Source organism: Anabrus simplex, chromosome 10 (assembly GCF_040414725.1).
Source record: "Anabrus simplex isolate iqAnaSimp1 chromosome 10, ASM4041472v1, whole genome shotgun sequence".
Lineage (NCBI taxonomy): Eukaryota > Metazoa > Arthropoda > Insecta > Orthoptera > Tettigoniidae > Anabrus > Anabrus simplex.
In genome coordinates this window covers 4818809-4840010 of record NC_090274.1, presented here as the reverse complement: position 1 = coordinate 4840010, position 21202 = coordinate 4818809, and the positions used below count along the sequence as shown (strand labels likewise).

Below are 21202 nucleotides of genomic sequence, written 5' to 3'. Positions count from 1 at the left end.
TTTTATTTCTAAGGAATTTACAACTGCTGGCATTGCACTTATTGCGAATACTTATTATCCCGATGTTTGTTTACACAAGTCAGAGACTCGGAGCTTTGAGTTGTGTGGAGACCTCAGGCTCACTCAAGATTGACTCGCTCACGCGTAGCGAGGAATCGAAGATGATCGATCGCATTTAATATATAAACACTGTACTAGTCATATTTGGTAGAGTGTAAGAGTATTGATAACGGATACAAATTAATGACTGGAGTGGGACATTGATGATGATGACAAATTAATGAGCTGGAATTTGTCCGTAATAACGGATGAATATGTAAAAGCGTCCTCATTGTAACCGAAGGATATTGCACAGATTAATATAAGAATTTTCAAAGCTTATAATAACATTGTCATTAAAACAGGGGTTCTCTTCTGCTATAGCGGCCGCAGTTGGATGTGCATCTGAGTTCGATATCTCACTTTAGCCCTAAGTGCCCGAGCTCTAATTTCCTCTTCTGCCGTGAGTCATCCATAGCAAGCTTGTGATGTCTTTTTCATATGTTCTTAATGTCCCATCACCAAAACAAATAGAAAAAACATTTTGAGAATTTTAACATTTCCTTTACGCTAAATGCGAGTTTTGCCTTGTTGTGAATTACGTTAAATTGAATATAAAATAGCATTTCTCTTATTGAGTAATTTTCAGGACTGGAAATTTCTTCCGTTAAATGCGGGTTTACGTTAAATCGAGGTCACGCAAAATCGGTGTTATACTGTAAATATTTTCTTTTCCAGGTATTTTAAAATTTATATTATGCTGATTTAGTTTTGACAGACTGATAAATCTCACAGTTATAAATGAAGTTGAAACCGAAGATTAATGGCTTCCATTATAAGAATCTGGTAAATAAATCAAAGAGACTGCAGGCGTAGTGGTAATTCTCTCTGTTTTTGTGTTCGACAGGACATCTTGGAGATATCATCGCTGCCATAAAAGAGAATGACTTCTCTATAACAGCCATGGACATGGTGTACCTGGATCAGCTCCAGGCTGAAGTCTTCCTAGAGGTCTACAAAGGTGTTGTTCCTGAATATCCAGTGAGTATTGACTGTTTTGGCCACATTGGACCAGTTGAGTTGTTCCACGTTCTCTTTCTCTTTGATGGTTGTTGCGATCTGCCCAGCACTTTTTCATTCGTTCCGATCGTACTTTTCTCAGTCATCTCAAATCCCTATAGTCCTTCTATGTGTCATTTCTGCTGAAAATTTGAGAGTCTTAGGAATGGTGTTAAATTTATTTTTGTTCTCTGCATCTCATGTTTTGAGATTTTGCTGAATTTCATGGATCCATTGTACCCCTGTCTCACTACTAGTTGTGCTGTTGATCTCTCGACAGACTCCTTCGACCTGGTAGTTTTTATTTATGTAAGTTCTGATGATTCTTCTTTCAGTTTTGAGGAGCTAATCCAGTTCTTTCATTTTTAATTTGGAACAGAGTTTCACAAGCAATAAGTAGGCTGCGGGGGAGTTATAGTTTATAGTGTTGGATCTTAATGTCTATTTGCAGGTATTTCTTATTGTACATTGGGCGTATTTCATTTTGTTATTTCGAGTTATCCATGTTTCCGTCTCTTTTAAGTTGTGTGTGATGATTTTTCCAAAAAAATTTAAATTGAGAAACTACGTTCATTTCTTGATCGTTATGAATACTTTATTTATGCTCAGGGGTTTCATGGGCATGATCTCAGTTTTCTCGAAGGATATTTCCAATCCTATTCTTAGGGTGTTTTTTTTGGAGGCTGGTGATCTGGGCATGAACTTTTTTTAAGTCAAGGACTAAGAGAGCTAAATAATCTGCAAATCCCAGGTAGTTTGTTAGAGTTTTGCTCCAATTTTGATTGTACATGATGATTAGTAGTAATAATGATGTTATCGGCTTTAGGTCCCACTAAATACTTTTACGAATTTCCGAGCCCTTGATGTGCCAGAAATTTGTCCCGCAGGAGTTCCTATACATGCCAGTAAATCTGCCGATATGGGGCTGATGTATTTGAGCAATTTCAAGTACCACTGGACCGGACTGAGCCAGGATTAAACCTGCCAAGTCAGGCTCATAAAGCCAGCACCTTAACCGCGTGAGCCACTCAGTCCGGCTCACAGCACTATGGATGTTATTTTTATGAGGAAACGGTGTGACTTTGCCTCAAAAAATAGTCTGTGCCAGAAACACTTTGCTTGTGACAGGAATGAAGTAGCAGTGGTGCTGCTCCTCACTGGTGTATACTGAGGGCTACCAAGGCTATCGGTGAAGCCCAAATCTCAAACGAGAATGATGGAAATCGAGAGCACATTATAATATAAGCACCTGACACATTGTTCCATTTACAAAACTTGAAACCCATGAGAAAAACATCACACGTATTTCTGAGAGTAAGGCATCATATAGTAAACTTGCTACCCAGGCTCTGTGTCCCTCTCCCCTCGACTCACCTCGCACAGCTTGCTGCTTTATGTCTGATAGGTGTGCTAGGCTTCGCTCCGTCAGATCACCACTGCTGGCGTTAACACCTCATACTCATAGATAACAGAATGCTGGTTTACTTCTACATTCTTGTAGGAAGACACTGCAAGGCTGCTGTTATAGTTTTCTTTATATGGGTAGATCTGCTAAAATGAAATGCAATCTTTCAGGGTTAGTGTTCTCTTTTGTTGATTGGAATCAAACCCGTGATAAGTTTCAGACACCACCACTGATCTCCCAAGGAAGCTAATAAACCAGTGAATGATGGGGACGACCACTGCTAATGCTGTAAAATTAAAAATTTTAATAATAATAATAATAATGCAGCTGAAACAGACAAAATACTTAAGAGAGAAAGAATAATAATTAATAAATAAACAGTATGAAGTTAATGGAGAATAGCATCAAATAAAACAGTATTGAGCACAATAAGCAAAAAACGTATATCATTCTTTGGACATCTTGTCAGAACACCTGACACCAGAATTAGCAGAGGAATATTGAAAAATTATGGAGTAGCAAGACCAAGATAAAATGGATTGGAAATTAATGAGGATATTAAAGAATTACAAATAATAATAGACGATCTCAAAAACCAAACAGAAAAAATTGAGATACTCCAAGGATAAACACCTAGTCTCCCCCTCAAGCCAGGGGAATTAAGAGTACGGGGGGGGGGGTTCATTCTGAGAATTAAACGGGGCCATCAGATCAAGGGCAAGCATTCTATCCATTTAGCCACAAAGCTGGACTTTAATTTGCTAAACCTTTGGCTACCATCTCCACTGATCAGGTGTTGAGTATTGACAGTGGCAGCACTGACAACACATCAGGCTACTCCAGTGGCTATTGGCTGCAGCTCAGAATGTTTAAAGCTTGACGTTCACTAAACCAATGACCGAAAAGGGGTAATCTAAGTCTAGCGGTAGCGCACATCTTGATCCTAGCATACGCCACTGCTGCTACTCTCTGGCACATTTGTGACTCACTCTTCCTCTTGATGTTTAAAATGCAACATTTTAATTTACATTGTTGTTATTATTTAAGAATATAAGATTCACTATGTAATATTTAGATATTTTACATGTCTTCCTGTTGTATAAGCTAACGCTGCTGAAGATGGTCAAAATAGGCCAAAACATATTTGTATTGGCTAGGTGGACAGCTAAACTTCTTCTTGAGACTAATAAAATTGTTGATTGTAATTCAGAACTTGTAGCGAACCCCTGACAGACAAAGATCTCTCTCTCTTTTTCTCGTAGGGCATGGTGAATCAGCTTATCGACGGAGCCTCCGTTGCCTTGGAGGTGACGGGACGTCCCGGAGAAGGTGAAGAAGCCGTCAAACGATTCAGAGATTTGGTGGGACCTTCTTGTCCGGTGAGACACTTTCTTGATTATCTCAAACTATAGCATTAAGTTTCTGAAAAGATATACAGTGATGAATAAAGATGTATCTGCTTGATGTTTTCTTACTTCTTTTTCTTCTCCCATCCTTGCTCTCTCTTAGTACATTGACTTGTCATTGCTATTATTGGAAATGAACAAACACTTGTCAGATCACAATGGCAGATCAGTGTAGACAAAGGAGACTACACCATCATACAATGCCGTCTTCAAATAGTTCTCTTTCATGTTTCTATCTTTATAGGGCTTAACCTCTCGTGTTTACACTAGTGTTCATTGCTATCCAAGGGCTTCTCCTCCTGTACAGTGGAACCTCAGTAGTGTGTTCCTCATTAAAGCGTTTTCTTGCTTAGCACATCGTGAATTCGAATTCTCGATTCACATCGTATTATATCTATATAAAAATACCTCGCTTAAGGCGTCACAAATTTTCATTGTTGCTACTACGTACAATCACATTTTTCATAGCCTTGAAAATTTTCTTTTTCATCCCTTGTGAAAGGAAGCCGATTTGGAACCCTCGCCACAGGAGGCAGGTCGGAGAAATTTGTGTGAAAATGTATAAGGCCTTGAACTCTTGAACTTTAGAGGGTGATTAACCTTTGGGTAGCTAGCTGTTGCCTCAGGAATGTTCAGTTTTGCCTGTCGGTTTCTCATTGATATTGCTGAATAAGCCAGTAAGCCGGTATATGTTTGTATTTCACATTCCATTCAGAATTTATTAAAGAAACTACAGTGAAACTCGGTTAAGAAGTTTTCCCGCCTAAGAAGTGTGATACTCTTGGTCCCTTGATCAGTTGTATTAAGATATATGTGTATTTATCCCACTTAAAGTGTTCTGTTGTAAATATATTTCCCGGTTAAACATTTCAAACTTTAGAGCCCCTTGAGATAGAAAACGTCTGCTCAAAGCAGCTCATGGTTAGAATGCCCCAGTCCCCGTGCAAGTTGAACCCTGTATTAGACCGTTTGCGCCTCATGGAGCCTCTCCGGGCTTGCCAAGGCTATATGTCGTCACGCTATGACATGACAACACCAACACCAGATGCTCACTCTCACCTTGTGGAATCGAATCTAAACCGTCAGTCGTAATTTCCACTCCACCGTTTACATCAAGCAGAATATAATCGAATGGGATTCTACGCGGGAAACACAATGCATGCAATGGATGGTTTGATAAAACATTAAAGCAGTAAGTTGCGTGCTGCTACAGGGTGAAGTAATTAATCGAGGTGGCATCAACATTAATTAAAAACCGAAAAATGTATTTGTTCACAACACAGCAGCTTCTTATGCATTACCGTACTCTTTGTTAGGAATACATGAACGACAACCGTAGGGAATGCCACTTACAAAATTGTTCACAGTAAATACTGTAACTTCCAAGCCATGTCAATTATCGTACTGACATACCGTACTGTATATGGACTCCAAAATGATAATATGATTCTGAAATAAGGTCAACAATAATTGCAAAATAAAGTACCGTATAGGCCTAATCTACGACGAAATTGAATATTCTAACCTGTTTGATTTTTCATTCCCTTGCTTATTTCCTTCCAGACATTCTCTCTTACATTGTTGTTACAATAATGCTTATGGGTCTTGTCGTAGAGGAAATTACATTTTGGAACTAAACTGATAAGATTTTCCATGTCCATTATTAGTTAGGTGAATAAACTATTACAAAACAAAGAAACATCCCCACTCTATGCAGGAAACAGCCGACTTTCCAGCTGATACATATTATGCCGCCAAACAGCCGGTCGAAAGATCCCGATCGTCTACAAAGTTGAATGAGTGTTGATAACCAGCTGGGTGTTGGGGGCCTGATACACGCACTCAGAGGCATTGCGATACCACATGTTGGCATAAAATTGAAAGTTATTTTTGCCTTTATACGAGCTAAACATTGTATTATCGTGTCACTCGTAATTATTAGATCGCATTATTAGAACGTAGCACAAGGATGAAGAGACATGAAATAAAATTCTCGCGGGGAAAGAAACTGTTTACGTGCTGGTGTTGCTACTGCGCCTTTATCACTCGCACATAATACCCCAATACTTTCCCCTGCACTCATTTCTGCAACTTCGAACCTGCTTTTCTTTTCTTCATTACCTTTAGCATGAAGAGGATTAAAGCAGGAAAATAAACTCAGTATCGACTTGTCCATGCGGTACATGCGAAACAGCCAGAAAGTACGCCCGTGGCCGTGACAACTAGTAGGAATGCAGGGGTGCCTTAGAACACATGGAAGGCAATGTGGGAAATGGAGAGGTTTTTTTACAAGTTGCCTTACGTTGCACCGACAGATAGGTCTTACGGCGACGATGGGACAGGAAAGGGCTAGGAATGGGAAGGAAGTGGCCATGGCCTTAATTAAGGTACAGCCCCAGCATTTGCCTTGTGTGAAAATGAGAAACCACGGAAAACCATCCTCAGGGCTGCCGACAATGGGGTTTGAACCCACTATCTCCTGAATACTGAATACTGGCTGCACATAAGAGACTGCAGCTATCGAGCTCGGTGGTTTGTAGTTCAAGAAAGCAGTAAAAACCTAAAAACAGTCAACCCTGGACAATTTCTTTTCCAAGTAGGAGCCTAGACTTTTGTGTTTGGAAATGTATTTAATGTCTAATGCAGTATGGAATTTACATAATGTATGGTCACCATTTACCGTTTTAATGTTCTTAGTATTTCTTTTATCTCTTGTGCATGGTTTTATATAATATGTTCCCTTCTCTTATCAAGAATTTTTATAATACAGTATGTTACTTTATGTCATGATAACCTAATACTGTGTTTATATTGTGGCTTTCTTTTAGCAGCTCTTATATATCAGCCTATTTCGGTATTGTTCACAAACAAGGAAATCTGTTGGCTGTGTGTTTCACATGTATGTCAAAGTAGAGAATAAGTTTTCGGTCATTACCCCTTTTAAGAAGTTTCCTGCTTAAGAAGCTTTTTTTTTCGTCAGAAAATTGTGTTAATTACTTGAGAAAATACGGTATTATTCTTTTTAGCTTTGTTCATGCCTTTAAAGATAAAATTTCATTTTATCACAGTTAAAATTGAAGTAATAAATAAAGAGATTCAACCTATTCAATACAAAAGAATAAGAAATGCAGTGATTACATTCTTATTTAATAATAAGTAGAAGTGGTACTGGTTTCGACCCTAGTCCAGGTCATCATCAGCCGATTAAAACATGAAAAACAATGCATAGGAAAAAGAAAAGAAAAGATCAAGTTCACTCTGGATCAGTAGAAGAGGCGATATAAAAATGATGGGGGTAGGCACTGTAAAATTCAGAAGTAAAATGTAAGTCACTTAAAAGAAACAGTGCTAGATTTTCTGAACGGCAGTATGGCACACGCAGTGTTAGGCAAACTCTTATAATGTTTATAAAAAGCGGAGAACGGTTAAATGAGCTAACTTTGTTCATGCCGTCGGAATTTGGTATTCTGACTGCTGGTCTTGATTCCAGTTTCATACAGTTTGAGAACAGTCAACAGAATTACTAAAAGAGGCAAGCACATCAACCTTGGTTACACGTCGTTCACAAAGCACAGAACCTAATAAATTAGTTTGTTCCGTGTTTTTCTTGAAAATCACATTCCTTGACAGTGGTATTCTTATATAAATTCTTAATTAAATGTAGCAATTTTGTATTCTGTTTAATGAACATACATACAATATCACGATAAAACACTGTCAATGTAAGTAAGTCGACGTATTGCAGATAAACGACATAGATTTTGATGTCCTCTTAGTCTATGCTTACTGATAGGGTGGTAACGAATCACAAATATTCTAGATCGTTGGTGATATAAAATCTTAGATATTGTCAGATGTCAGACATTAGTTTTACGAGTGACTCCAGTGAATCTTCAACTGATGACAATCTAGGATATTAATCTGAATAGAGCAAGACCAAAGAATGACAATAATTATATTATATTATAAATAAATAATATTCATTCTTGCATCGTATTATTGTCACTATTGAGCTATTAATACTATCCTATAAAAGTCCATAGAAAAGACATAATATAGACTCCAAAATGAGTTGTTTTATTCGTACCTTGCATGTCGCATGCAAATGTTCCTGCTTTTCAGTCCAAATGAGTGATATGTTTACGATGAAATATTACGTTCAGTAGAACACAATGTCAATCAATCAATCAATCAAACCTCAATCAAATCCAATAGAAATTAATTGGGAATGGTGCTGACGTCTAACGGCAATATTTACTACTACATGACCGTTCGCACAGGGAAGACTGGGAAACCGTTTCCAACGGTTTCTAATCTACACATGCGCTCTTGTGCAAATCACAAACTATCTGAGATTTGCTGCACGAACAAAGATTTTGTTTCTTCTCTATTCCTATCTTTATATCGGCACTGTCACCTGGAGACACGTGGTATTTACCTAGCAACGTTAACTAAAACTAAAATTTGTTCCTCGAAAGAACCGTTCTTCTCTGCCATCTGGTAAAGTAAAACTGAGCTTCAGAATTGACAGACAGTCGGTCTAAAGGGTATCAAATTAAAATGCAATAATTATTAATGATGATAAAAGTAGACTCTTCTGCTGAGAATAAATAGAATAGCTCTGGGATTAATGAGGAAAGACGCCATTTATAAAAAGATTGTCCTTGTATTTTCATGTTTACCTTTTTCTGTTTCTTCCACTTTCCTCACTGAACTGTCACTGTCTGGACACCTGCACGAAACTCTGTCCTCTGAGTGTTCCTCAGATATCGGTTTACATTAATATGGGGCGGGTGCTCTCCCATCATCATCATCTTTCAACACTGTGTACTATCAGTGTACTGTCAGAAGAACCGGCTACTGCTAAACCCGACTAAGACCCAGGTGTGTGGATTTCATCTTTGAAATCGAGAAGCTACTAGGCAGCTGTGCATGACGTGGGAGGGTAAGCAACTGAAGCATTGTGTTACACCAAAATACCTGGGTGTCACCTTAGATCGGACTTTAACATACAAGAAACACTGTGTTAACTCTGGATAGAAAGTCTCAGCGCGAAATAACATCCTCTGTAAACTTGGCTCAAGCAAATGGGGAGTGCATCGAACTGTGTTCAGAACCTCGCCTCTTGCTCCGAGTTTCTCTGCAGCTGAGTATGCATGTCCCGTCTGGTTCAGCTCAGCCCATACGAAGGGGGTGGATACAGCCCTTAATGAAACACAGGATAGTTATTGGGTGTCTGAAACCTACTCCCACTGACAAACTTTACTGCTTGGCTGGTATTTCTCCTCCAGACATTCGGCGAGAAGTGTTTGCAAGGCAAGAGAGGTCACAGGTGGATCTCGCAAGCAACCACCCATTATTTGGACATCGACCTCCACCCAGAAGACTGAAGTCTTGAAAAGTTTCCTCACTGTCTCCAAGGCTCTGGATAAACCAACAAGAACAGCACGTTGTGATATGTGGCGAGCAGGTGCCTTCCGAATCTCCACCCCCTGGTCATCATTTGGAATGGACAACCTGGAAGGCACTGAATTGTTTGAGGACTGGAGTAGATAAATCCAAGGATAACCTAAAAAAAATGGGGTTATTTGAAAGATCTGTCAGACTTCTGTGATTGTGGTAAGCAACGAACTACCCAACACCTTTATGACTGTTCGTGGTATGCTTTAAGACTTGACTCAAGCCACTGAAGAGGAAATTGCTGTTGCCCATTTCTTGGCAGACTTTGCGTGAAACATGTTTGTGACATAACATATACTTTGTTTTGTTTGTACATAATACCTTATTTATATTTTAAGTTTTTTCGACACTCTGACACGAAATAAAATCATCATCTTCATTTTCCAACTCCAGTTCCTCGGGTGTGGGGTACAAGTGTTCGCCATCTCTTCCCGTTTGAGACCTCTCTCCTACATATCTACCTTCCTGTTTACTTCATTCCTGATTTTGTTCTTTTGAGTAGTTTCACTCATAGTTCTAATGAATCTCATTCCTTTTGCCTGAATTCTGCTGTAGTCATTGTTTAGTAGAATACATGCCTCTGAACCATATGTGGGAATTGGTACAAAGTGGGTGTGGTATAGAATTGTTTTTGCTTCTTGTGGTATTTTGCAGTCGGAGAGTAGATATCTGGCTTGAGTCGGAGAGTAGATATCTGGCTTGATTGTAGAAGTTTGATGTTTTCTACGTCCTGCTGAGTATTTCCTGCTTGACAGTGTTGTCTTTGAAAATTACGCTTCCGAGTAACTTTATTACAGCTCAAACTCTGCAAGTGAGACTATCAGGTGTTAGAACGTCTGCGAAGAAATTAGAAGCCATTTTTCCTGCTGTGCTGCGGCAAGTGTTGTTGGTGATGTGGGTTATAGGTGTCTGGAGCAATGTTACTGTTCATCAGAATTGAGATCTGGACTCACGGGGCTGGCCAGTCGCTTTCGGGAACCTTTATAGGGCCCGCTTTATGGCAGACAGCATTATCCTGCTGAAACAGTCGGTGATTATCTTTGAACTGGTCTTCTACAACATACAGCTGGTCAAAACGTCCTATACTTGTATCTTCAATGTGCTCTGCAGTATTATGAGAGGTCCAAGTCCCTGCACGCTGTCGTGTCGCCTCTGCTAAATTTTACAATAGGGAAATAGTGTATGCCTGTTACTCACCACACCCAAATCCTCTCATCTGACTGCCACATTGTGTAGCATTAGGTCTCTTTTTTATATGCAGCCGATTTTAGTGCTTCTGACACAACAAATAAATAAGTTGGTTCACGTCTTCTGTCGTTCATGGCCCAGTGGTGCTCCTTATACCACTTCTGCTCTGCATTCACAGACAAAATATGTGGTTTATGGACGGGTATGTGAGCCTTGAATCCACTCCTCATATCTCTTGATGCAGAGACATGATGCTTGCTGCACTGTGGATTTCACAAACGATGGTGTGTGATTTCGTTATACCACCTTCCTGCACTTGTCAGTGAATACACATGGCGACCCAGCCGTGCGTCCCTGGCAGTCGACTTGGGCAGCTTGTTTACTGATGTGGCACATCAAGGTTTATCACCCCAAGTAAGGTTGAAACTAGTCCCATCTAATGTAAATATACGCATTGTAAATACGAGGATTGGGGCAAAAGTCATAGCAACTATTTTTTTTCTTGTAGACATGTGAACGGATCACAAACGTATATGTGTCGTGTGGAAGTTCTGCAGGCATAGTGTGTATGCAGAACAACAGATGGCTCTGTGATAGCTGGTAGTAGCGCAGCGAGGGCTGTGAAATCAATCAGTTGGTGAGTGTCGTGCGAGATGGAAGTAACCCATGTTGAGCAGCGCGCTTACATCAAAATAGCCGTTATCCGAGGGAGAAATGCGATGGAATGTCACAGTGAATTAGTGGAAGCCCTTGGAAATAATGCCCTACCATACCGTACAGTAGCACAGTGGGTAGGAACGTTTCAGCAAGCATGTGTGTCAACCAGTGACGAGCAACGTTCGGGACGACCTGTCAGTGTGCGGACCGACGTGGCACGTGCTGTCATCTAGCAGCTTCTGGATGAAGACAGACGAGAGACACTACTGGAGTTAGAGAGGGCAAGTGGCATCGAGAAACGCACCGCCTACAGGATATTGCGTAATGAGCTGCAACTGCACAAAATCGCATCGCGGTGGGTACCGCATGCACTGATGGAAGTACAAAGATGGGTGTGCTATGCAATATGCTCCGACCACCTTGCACGCTGGCAACAGGACGGCGATCAATTCTTGTCATGAATAATCGCCATCGATGAATTTTGGGCCACGGCATACGAACCAGAACTGAAACGTCAATCCACGGAATGGCGACATGCTGGATCATCAAAAAGCCAGAAGGTCCGTCAGAATCCTTCCCCAGTAAATTGATGGTGATTGTCGCATATGACGTCAGCGGTGTCATTGTTTGCCACTTTGTTCCACATGGCAGAACAGTGACTGCACAGTACTACAGGGACTTCCTGGTGCGACAGGTTCGACATGGCGTTCGGGAGAAATGTCCGTATCTTGTGGACGGTGCAATAATCCTGCACGACAATGCAAAACCACATAAAGCAGAGTGTGTAGGGCAACTACTGGGGATGGTAAGAATTGGAGCACCCACCGTACTCTCCTGACATTTCGCCCTGTGACTTTGATCTCATTCAAAAGGTTAAGGTACCATTACATGGTAGGTGGTCTGCAACACGAAAGGACATTGCTAATGCTGTGCGCCAACAGGTGACCCAATCCACACATGGTGCGGCAAATGCTGGGGCAGATGGTATTCAGCGCCTCCCACAACGTTGACAGCACGTGGTGTCAGTAGCAGGGGACTAGTTTGAGGATCTTTAGGCCCAGGTTTGTCATGTCAACTTTATGGGTACTGTGTTGTCATTCTTTTGCACCGGGAAGGTCATATTGCCCTGTATACTACCGTAATAAATTACTGTGTGACGATATTTCAGTGCTATTCGTTGTCAACACATGTAGTTAACACCTTGTCCTTTTGTCTGTATATGTCACATTTTCCAACCAGACTAGTATCTTCAAGAAAAAAAAATAGTCGCCATGACTTTTGCCCCAACCCTCTAATAACTATGTATTGAATAGGTGGAAAACTTTTCTGTTTATAATTTATATGATGTGGCACATCCTGCAAGTATCTCACAGCACTGAGCCGCTGCAGTGTGCAGACACTTCTGATCACGTAGCCTAATTCCTCTTCTGTTTACTTTGTTGATTAATATGACATTATCTTGTTACAGGAAATTGCACGCAAACTGAAGCCGAACAGTCTCAGAGCTAGATTTGGTAGAACCAAGTTGGAGAACGCAGTTCACTGCACAGACTTGCCCGAAGACGGCGTTCTTGATGTAAGAATCTAAATGCTAATCGGAGCTTTGAAAAGAGCTTTAGAAAATGTTTTGCATTAATATTAAGAAATACTGGACTTGCAGATGGACTGTACTGAATGGCAAGCCATCTTGCATCCAGGGAATCATGCAGGTGGAGGATAGGTAAAGACCCAGAAAATTGCTGGATAAATTCATGGAAAGCAGTGTAAAAATCTTAGTGAAAGTAGATTAAAAACATTACATTTTTAGTTCTTCTTCTTATAGTCACTTCTCCAGTACTGGAGGTTAGCCACAATCACAGCAAGTTCCTCAGCCAAGAGTGCGACTTATACGTCCATCAGTTTTACCCTTCATCCTTCATGATCAATTTTAGTAGGTTGTACTTATCGTTCCTCATAACATGCCCCAGGTGGACTTTCATTCCCTCCTGAGCGCCTGAGTACGACAGAATTGGAGACATGGTCTATGAAATCTATAACATACTTCGGAAAACTGACATTAATTTTTCTAATGGTGTTACATTTCAGAGTCCATGTTTCATTGGCATACAGAAGCACTGACGAAATTGTGACGTGTCTCCAAGCTGAGGCTTCAGTCACACAGTAGATTCCTGATTTTCTATTCATACATGGATCTCTAAATCTGGGTTCAAGTCCTCGGTAATGCAGCTGCCAAGATACTTAAACTTCTGCACTTGTTCAACTTGTTCCCCATAGATGTTCATAAGAATGTTTGTGTTGCGAGTTCTAATAATGGCCATCACCTTTGTCGTGTCAATTTTAATTCTCAGTCCAAGTTTATCCCCTTCTGCAACAATTCTGCCTACCGGCCAAGATAACAGTTTCATTTGCGTATCTCAGATTGTTCATCAGCATACTGTTAACTTTTACTCCATCTTCCGCTTCTTGAAGAGTAGCTCGGAAGATCTGCTCAGAGTACAGTTTAACAGGAGGAGGAGATAATCTGCATCCATGCGGTACTTCCTGTTTGATCCTGGTAGCGCAAGTCTCGGAGTTTCCAATTCTCATGGAAACTTCTTGATGTTCATACAACTTTTGACAGATGTAAGGTCTTCACTATCTATTCCTATTGTGTTCAGAATTCACAGGAGTTGTTTGACACAATCAAACGCTCGGGCATAATCAATGAAGCAGATATATACAGTACATCTTTAGATTGGTCTGTGCAATTTTGTAAAAGTGTCATCAGGCAGAACAAGGCCTCGCATGTCCCAAAGCCATTACAGAAATCAAATAGCTCGTCACGTATTTTTGGATGCAGTACTAAATTAACACATTTGTGCCGCTCGGATATGGGTAACAGTTACCTTGGTACTATAATACTTTTTTTGCTTAACAGAGTTTATTTCTGTTTCCTCATCCATGTTAGATTATCGTTTGAATTATTTTAATAATATTTCTGTGCATGGGAACATAATGCACACTGTGTGTCAGCTTTTCGCCTGCAGCGTAAGTGTCGTGACAGGTAACGAAGTGGAGTGTTTTGTTCGATCGTAGATTTTCGTATGACAGATAATGTGGTTTTTGAACATTTCTCGCCAAAATGCTGCGTGGTATTGCTGTACAACCGACCTATTCAATACAGTAGCCTCTATTAGTGTGGTGCAAGAAACACAGGTTGATATGGTGTTGTTCGGAGTCAGTTACTTCTGTCTTTTGTGGAATTCCAGAGAATGTTGCTCAAGACACAAACCGGGCTGTCATGGACACACACTACAGTAGAACGTGCAGTCCTGCGCTGCCGCCCCCTACCACTGTCTGCACAGCTTCCCCGATCTATGCCACACATTTACTGTCAAAATGTGAAAATGTGTTCCTGTAGGCGGTTGGGAGCCTACAATACGGTGGTTTTTCCACTGAGAAGGCTGTGCAACCTCATTCTCTGTTGACATCGCAGAGAATTGTGCCCAATTGTAAAGATTACAGAGATAGTAACGAACATTTAACCTGATGGCCACAATGTTTAACAACATCTTAACTGTGCGCAGATAAGAGATCCTCTTGTTTACATAGGTACTGGCGGAAATAAGAGTGTGACACCCATGTGTTGTCATCAGCCACGTATTAATATTGACAGGGAACTGATATTGTGGTGTGGGGAGCAAACAGAGGGAAAGTACAAGGGCAACTCAACATGTAAGAGTGAGATTGTTGAAAATTATGGAACGAAAATCAGAGTGGAAAAGAGTAAGACTAGAGGAGAAGGGAATTATAAAAATAAAGCCACAAAATCTTGAAACTGTAGAGAGCTTCAATCAGTACTTAGCAGCGAACTGGTGTAGGGTTGGAGATTAGAAAAAGGATTATGCAGGGAAATGCTTTCTACCGGAGCATGAGAAACCTGGTGTGGAGGAAAGAAGTCATGTATAAGATGCTGGACACTGACAAAATAATAAAGTCCAGGCCAATGAAATAAAGAAGAATGATAGGAAAGAGAAAGGGGAGAGTAATTTTTTTTGCTTTACGTCGCACCGACACAGATATGTCTTATGCGACGATGGGACAGGAAAGGCTTAGGAATGGGAAGGAAGCGGCCGTGGCCTTAATTAAGGTACAGCCCCAGCATTTGCCTGGTGCGAAAATGGGAAACCACGGAAAACCATCTTCGGGGCTGTCGACAGTGGGGTTCGAACCTACTATCTCCTGAATACTGGATACTGGCCGCACTTAAGCGACTGCAGCCATCGAGCTCGGTAGAGTAAGAATTGAGGAAGGAAATTGGAGTGGAAAAGCTTTATGACAAAATGGAGAGGGATTAACTGGGATTTTATGGACATGTTAGGAGGATGGTACAGGGAAAGATGCAGAAGTGGACGATGGAAACCCAGATAGAAGAAGGGAGGGCAAGAGGGAGACCCAGACTGAGGTAAGCAATGAAGAATAGAGTAATAAGAATCAACCTGGATTGGAACATTTAAGGATGAACAATGTGATTGGGTAGAGGAAGATGGAAAAGTGACTTAAAATTCCCAACCCAGTGGGAGCTTGACGACGGAAATGGATGCTGATGAACTAAGGGAATGTTACTGCTAATTCTAACATGCATTTCATTTTCCATACAAAAACGCATTCAAATATCGCTGTATCTGCATGTACAGACTTGTTCTTGTTTATAGCATTTATAAATGATTATGCAGTGTTATATAAGCCAGAAGATAAAACCTATCAAACAGATGCAGTACAATAGATCTTATATTTTACAGAGGTCAACTGATGAAGACTAATCGACAAGAAGATCTTTTAAAATACTCTTTGGCTATAAGGAAATATAAAGACCTCATACAAAAGAAAAAGTTAAATCATATAGAAATTAAAGCTAGAGAATTTTTGGAGGAAGCAAAAAGAGACAGACAACTACTATTTCAGAAACTCGAAAAAATTCTTGCGGAAGTACACCCACTGGTTAAATTAAGAAATATTCTAGCATTCAGCTATGTAATTATTAATGACTCCACATCAAGCTCATCTGAGATTATTCAAGCAAATGGTGTCTTACAGGCAGATCCCATCAGCCCACTGACGTTTAACATTGCACATTGTGCGCATTTTCTAATAATAATAATAATAATAATAATAATAATAACAATAATAATAACTTGACATTGTCAAATCAATTAAGGACATACCAAACTTATCACTGTATATGTATGCAGATGACATGGTTCTGGCCTCAAACAACAAAGAAGATCTTCAAAAAGGATTGGACAGCAGAAATACTTCAAATGATCTTCACAAAAGGGGGAAATTTAGCAGCAAACGATAAAATATTTCATAAGAATAATCCAATAGAAATAGTGAACACATTTAAATACTTAGGCATTACTCTTCAAACAACAATCAAATCCTTCAGAATCCATATAAAAGATAGATGAACAACAGCAATAAGAGGTATTCATGATATACAAAGCATACAACAGCTCTCACTAGAGACTGCCATGTAGCTTTATGCCAAAATTGTACCCAGCCTAACATATGGTGTTGAAATCCTATGGCCCAAATTATCCCTCCATGATCTTGCCACAGTAGAAACAGTGATGCTCGGTTTTTGAAAGCTGTTTTAGGCCTATCAAAATATACCCTTTCAAGACTCTCATACCAACTTACTAGAGAAACATTCTTCATAGAAGATTTAAGGGTAAGTCACGGTTTTCCTTCTACCGTGAACTATGAGAAATTAATTAAAGACAGACAACGAAAAAGATCTGAAATATGGAATGAATATTATTCCACTGATGCTATGACCAATGATTGGAAGTGAGCTAAATTCAACCTCAGACATATTATGACAAGGTTTGCTACTCATGGGTTCCATTACAAGATATGTGCAAACAAACTATTTCACGAACCCGGACAAACGTGTGTGTGAAAGATGTAACCTTCAATGTGACAGGTATCATGATATGTACTGTGTACTTAGAACAGAATCGTTGACAAAATTCTGTTCTTTCATGTAAATTTTTGCACATTGTGCGCATTTTCTAATAATAACTTGTACCTTGAGCTTAATACACTCTGATCCATTTCCAGTCACTCACGGAATGAAAGAGAGATGTGTGCTCGCTCTTTACCTTACTGCCATGCTAGAGACAACCAAGCTATACGGGGCTAGACTTCGCTCCCGAAAGCCTACTAAGATTTCCTCCGTTGCAGATAACGCTCAAATCTGATGAGCAACAACAGCCCTTCAATTGTTTCGTTTTGGTCTCTCCATTAACATCCAAAAACCAAAGTACTCACAGTGTCTGCACCTGGGTCGAACCTCCCAGCTTTCAATATCTCCATTGCAGACTACTTCTTATATCAAGGAAGTATCCTCTCAACAAATGCTAACTGCTCACAAGATGTGTATGGGAGAATTGGTGCTGCCCACTCAGCACTTGGACGTTTATCCCGTTGTGTCTTCACGAATAAGGACCTTACCATGCTGTTGTCATATCAACACTGCTTTATGGTTGTGAAACGTGGACCCTCTTCCGTCAGGATATCAAAAAGCTAGAGCGCCTCCATCTGCAAAAATTTAGATCCATTTTTAACTTCAAATGTGTCACCAACCTTGCAGTTCCTGAGAAAGCGCATGGTATAAGCATTGAAGCTACCATCATTAGCCATCATTTCAGATGGATAGGGCACGTCTGGCGCTTGAGTGATACCAGGCTTCCTCGTCACCTTCTGTATGGTGAACTCTGTTCCGGCACAAGACTTCATGGAGCCCCTTTGAGGCGTTTCAAGGATCACCTAAGGCATACTATGAAAAGAGCTGGAATTAACACTCAATCCTGAGATATGCTTGCTGAGAATCGTACACTTTGGCGCCACACTGATTCTAGATCAGTTTTTGGTGTTTGAAGAGGAACGACGATGATGTGAAGAGGCTAAACGACAAGCACGGAAGCTCCCCTAGCCATTCCATGTGATCTGTGTGGGCGTATGTTTCATGCCAAGATTGGGCTCCTAAGTCATATGAAACATATTCACAAAGCTTTGTGAATGTGAAAATGTAAACTACTGAACAAAATGTTTGCTCGGATACGAGTTGCACCAACGTTGCTATTATGGGGCTGTGCTGGAATGATTTTTTTTGTTTTTGTAGTATTTTATGAACTGACTTGGAGGAATACCTGGATTAACCCAATAAATAAATGTTCATTAATTCCATAAATAATTTTCCTTTTGCAAATAACAGCAACTCCTCTTTGTCTCAAATGGATGAAGATTGCAAGAAGTCTGTCACTTTACATAATACAACCTCAATAACCTAACTTATCTAATGCACACAGAAGAAACGAGGCAGATTCACTTTTCTGCACATGCTGCCGAAATGTATGACTCAGCACAGGATGTAAATAATGGACTACTTCGACTGTCAGCAGCCAATGCCAAGAATTAGTTAGGAAGCCAGACTAGTACACCATTTTCACTGTGTTGGAAAGTACTTTTACAGTAAAGAAAAGATAAGGCCAGAAACAAACAGTCACATTCCAGAACAAGCGAGTTGGCCATGTGCGCAGCCGTGAGATAGCTGGTTCCAGCCCTAGTGTCAGCAGCCCTCAACGTGGTTTTCCATGGTTTCTCATTTTCACACCAGGCTGTACCTTAATTAAGGACATGGCCGGTTCCTTCCCAGTCATAGCCCTTTTGTATCCACGACTGCCATAAAATCAATCTGTATCCATGTGACAGAAAACAGATTCTGTTAAAAAAGAAGACCATTCAGATGATGCCGTGGAGAACACTGAAGGGAAATAGAATACGTAGTTGAACAGATGATATTTTGTTTTAGTAAGGAAGTGTAAAAACAAATCTTATTTCCACACTAAATGTGGTGGGTATTGTGGATTAACTTCCTCCAATTGTTCCTGTATGATCAGCTTTGTACAGTCCAACCATCTTCCTTTCGATCTTACCTCCTCTTAGGCCCGGTTTCTTCAACTGTATGTTAAATTTTACTTAACAAATGTTAACTAACAATTGTTATTGATTTAACACTTTGTTTAAAAGTGCCCTGTTTCACAAACACATTTCCAACATTTGTTACGAAGCAATTGTTAAAGACAAATTAACACATTTCAGTGAGATTTCTGAACGTGTTTGGCAGTGAGCGTCTTTTGTTTCTTTACATAAAACGCTCCTAGTGGTGTGTTGAAATAGTATTTTGTCACACAGACACATGGTTGACATTATTGTAGGTTATGGTTAGCGGAGACCGATAAGACGTAAACATGTCAAGTAAGAGGCAACAAAAGCGTTATGATGAATGCAAATTTTTATTTCATTTAATTTTAAATTATGTGAATGTGCTTAAAAAATGAAAGAACGGATTGTTATATCATAACATTCGATATGGGCTATTCTTATATTCTTATCACCGGGAAAATGTGATAACTGATGTGTTTTGAATCGTTTTCGGGCATTATTTTATTGCAGGGAAAAGAATGTAATGCCTTGTTAATGCTGCAGCGGCAGCAGGAATTCCTTGCAGGATTCTACACACTTTTTCTTGCACTCGTGAACATAGTCGCCTACAATTACATGAAAAGTGTCTAACAAGTAGAGGCCAGACCCTGCGGTCAACCGATTTCACCGTGCTTCAATGTACCTGTGGGGAGACACTCGTCGGTAACTCGAATGTAAGGGTTTAAGTCAACGCGCTTTCGTTTTTGAAAAAAATGAGGTGAGATGTCATTACACAGAATCCGCTTCGGACAAAGTGGAGGTGGTAGAACACAAAGGCGAACAAATTTTACTTAAACATGTCAGGTCTGCAACCTAATAACTTCTGAAAAAATGATGAATCCCCAATTCCAATGCAAGGTATATATACTTGGGATTTACATCACAGCAGAACGGAGTGGTGGCCAAGTGGTCACCGTATTTGTCTGCGAACCTCGTGGACGTGAATTCGAGTCTCGTCGCAGTTATGATTTTCGCACAAAATAAATTAATGTGTCCGCCTCTAGAGATTAGTGTGATTAGCTGCCACCCCTGGAGGCCCGGGGTGGATTCCCGGTTCTGCCACAAAATTTGAAGAGAGGTACGAGGGCTGGAACGGGGTCCACTAAGCGTCCGGAGGTCATCTGATTAGAGGTGGGTTCGATTCCCACCTCAGCCCTCCCGGAAGTGGTTTTCCGTGGTTTCCCACTTCTCCTAACTTAAAGCCACGGCCGCTTCCTTCCCTCTCCCTTGTCTATGCCTTCCAATCTTTCCATCCCCCCAGCTAGGCCCCTGTTCAGCATAGCAGCTGAGGCCGCCTGGGCGAGGTACTGGTCATCCTCCCAGTTATAACCCCGACATAGAGTCTGAAGCTCCAGGACACTGGAGGGTAAACAGATAAATACGAAGAATAAGAGGACAATTAAATTAATATTTGAGGGAACGTTAAGATAAAAATTGGAACAAAAATATTACGAAAATTGCAGTACAGTTTATTTTCTACCTGAAATTAATATAGGCCTAAACGTTCTCACAGTTACTGCTGGATCTCTTTCTATTAATTTTAGGTAGAAAATAAAGTTCCACTGCAATTTGATTATTCATTTTATTCGCATTTTACCTTCACATTCCCTGAAACAATGATTTAATTTGTATTACAAAAGAAAGTCTATGGCTGGACTCGAACTCACATCGTCGCAGTTAAAAGACATAAACGATGACCACTCGCCCACTGCTCTACTTGTCAGGGTTACAACCCTTCAAGTATATAGGTGTGGCATTAGAATCTGGGGATTCATAAATTTTTCGGAAATTATTAGGTTGCAGATCTGACAAGTTTGAGTAAAATGTGTTCACATTTTAGTGTTCTATCACCTCCATGTGGTCCGAAGCGGATCCTGCCACATGATATTTGTCCTCACTGTTGGAAACTCTAACCTATTTTCCATATAGTATCTTGTTCATTATGGCTTTGGTAATT

General features: G+C 40.3%; 1 protein-coding gene across 1 annotated transcript in view; it reads left to right on the top strand.

The window, feature by feature from the left end:
* LOC136882330 (uncharacterized) overlaps nucleotides 1–21202 on the top strand; it is a 213823-nt gene that overhangs the window by 36675 nt on the left and 155946 nt on the right. The window contains exons 7-8 of the mRNA XM_068229534.1: nucleotides 947–1080; nucleotides 3766–3882. Of these exons, the coding sequence (XP_068085635.1) occupies nucleotides 947–1080; nucleotides 3766–3882 (251 nt within the window). The remainder of the gene's footprint in view (nucleotides 1–946; nucleotides 1081–3765; nucleotides 3883–21202) is intronic.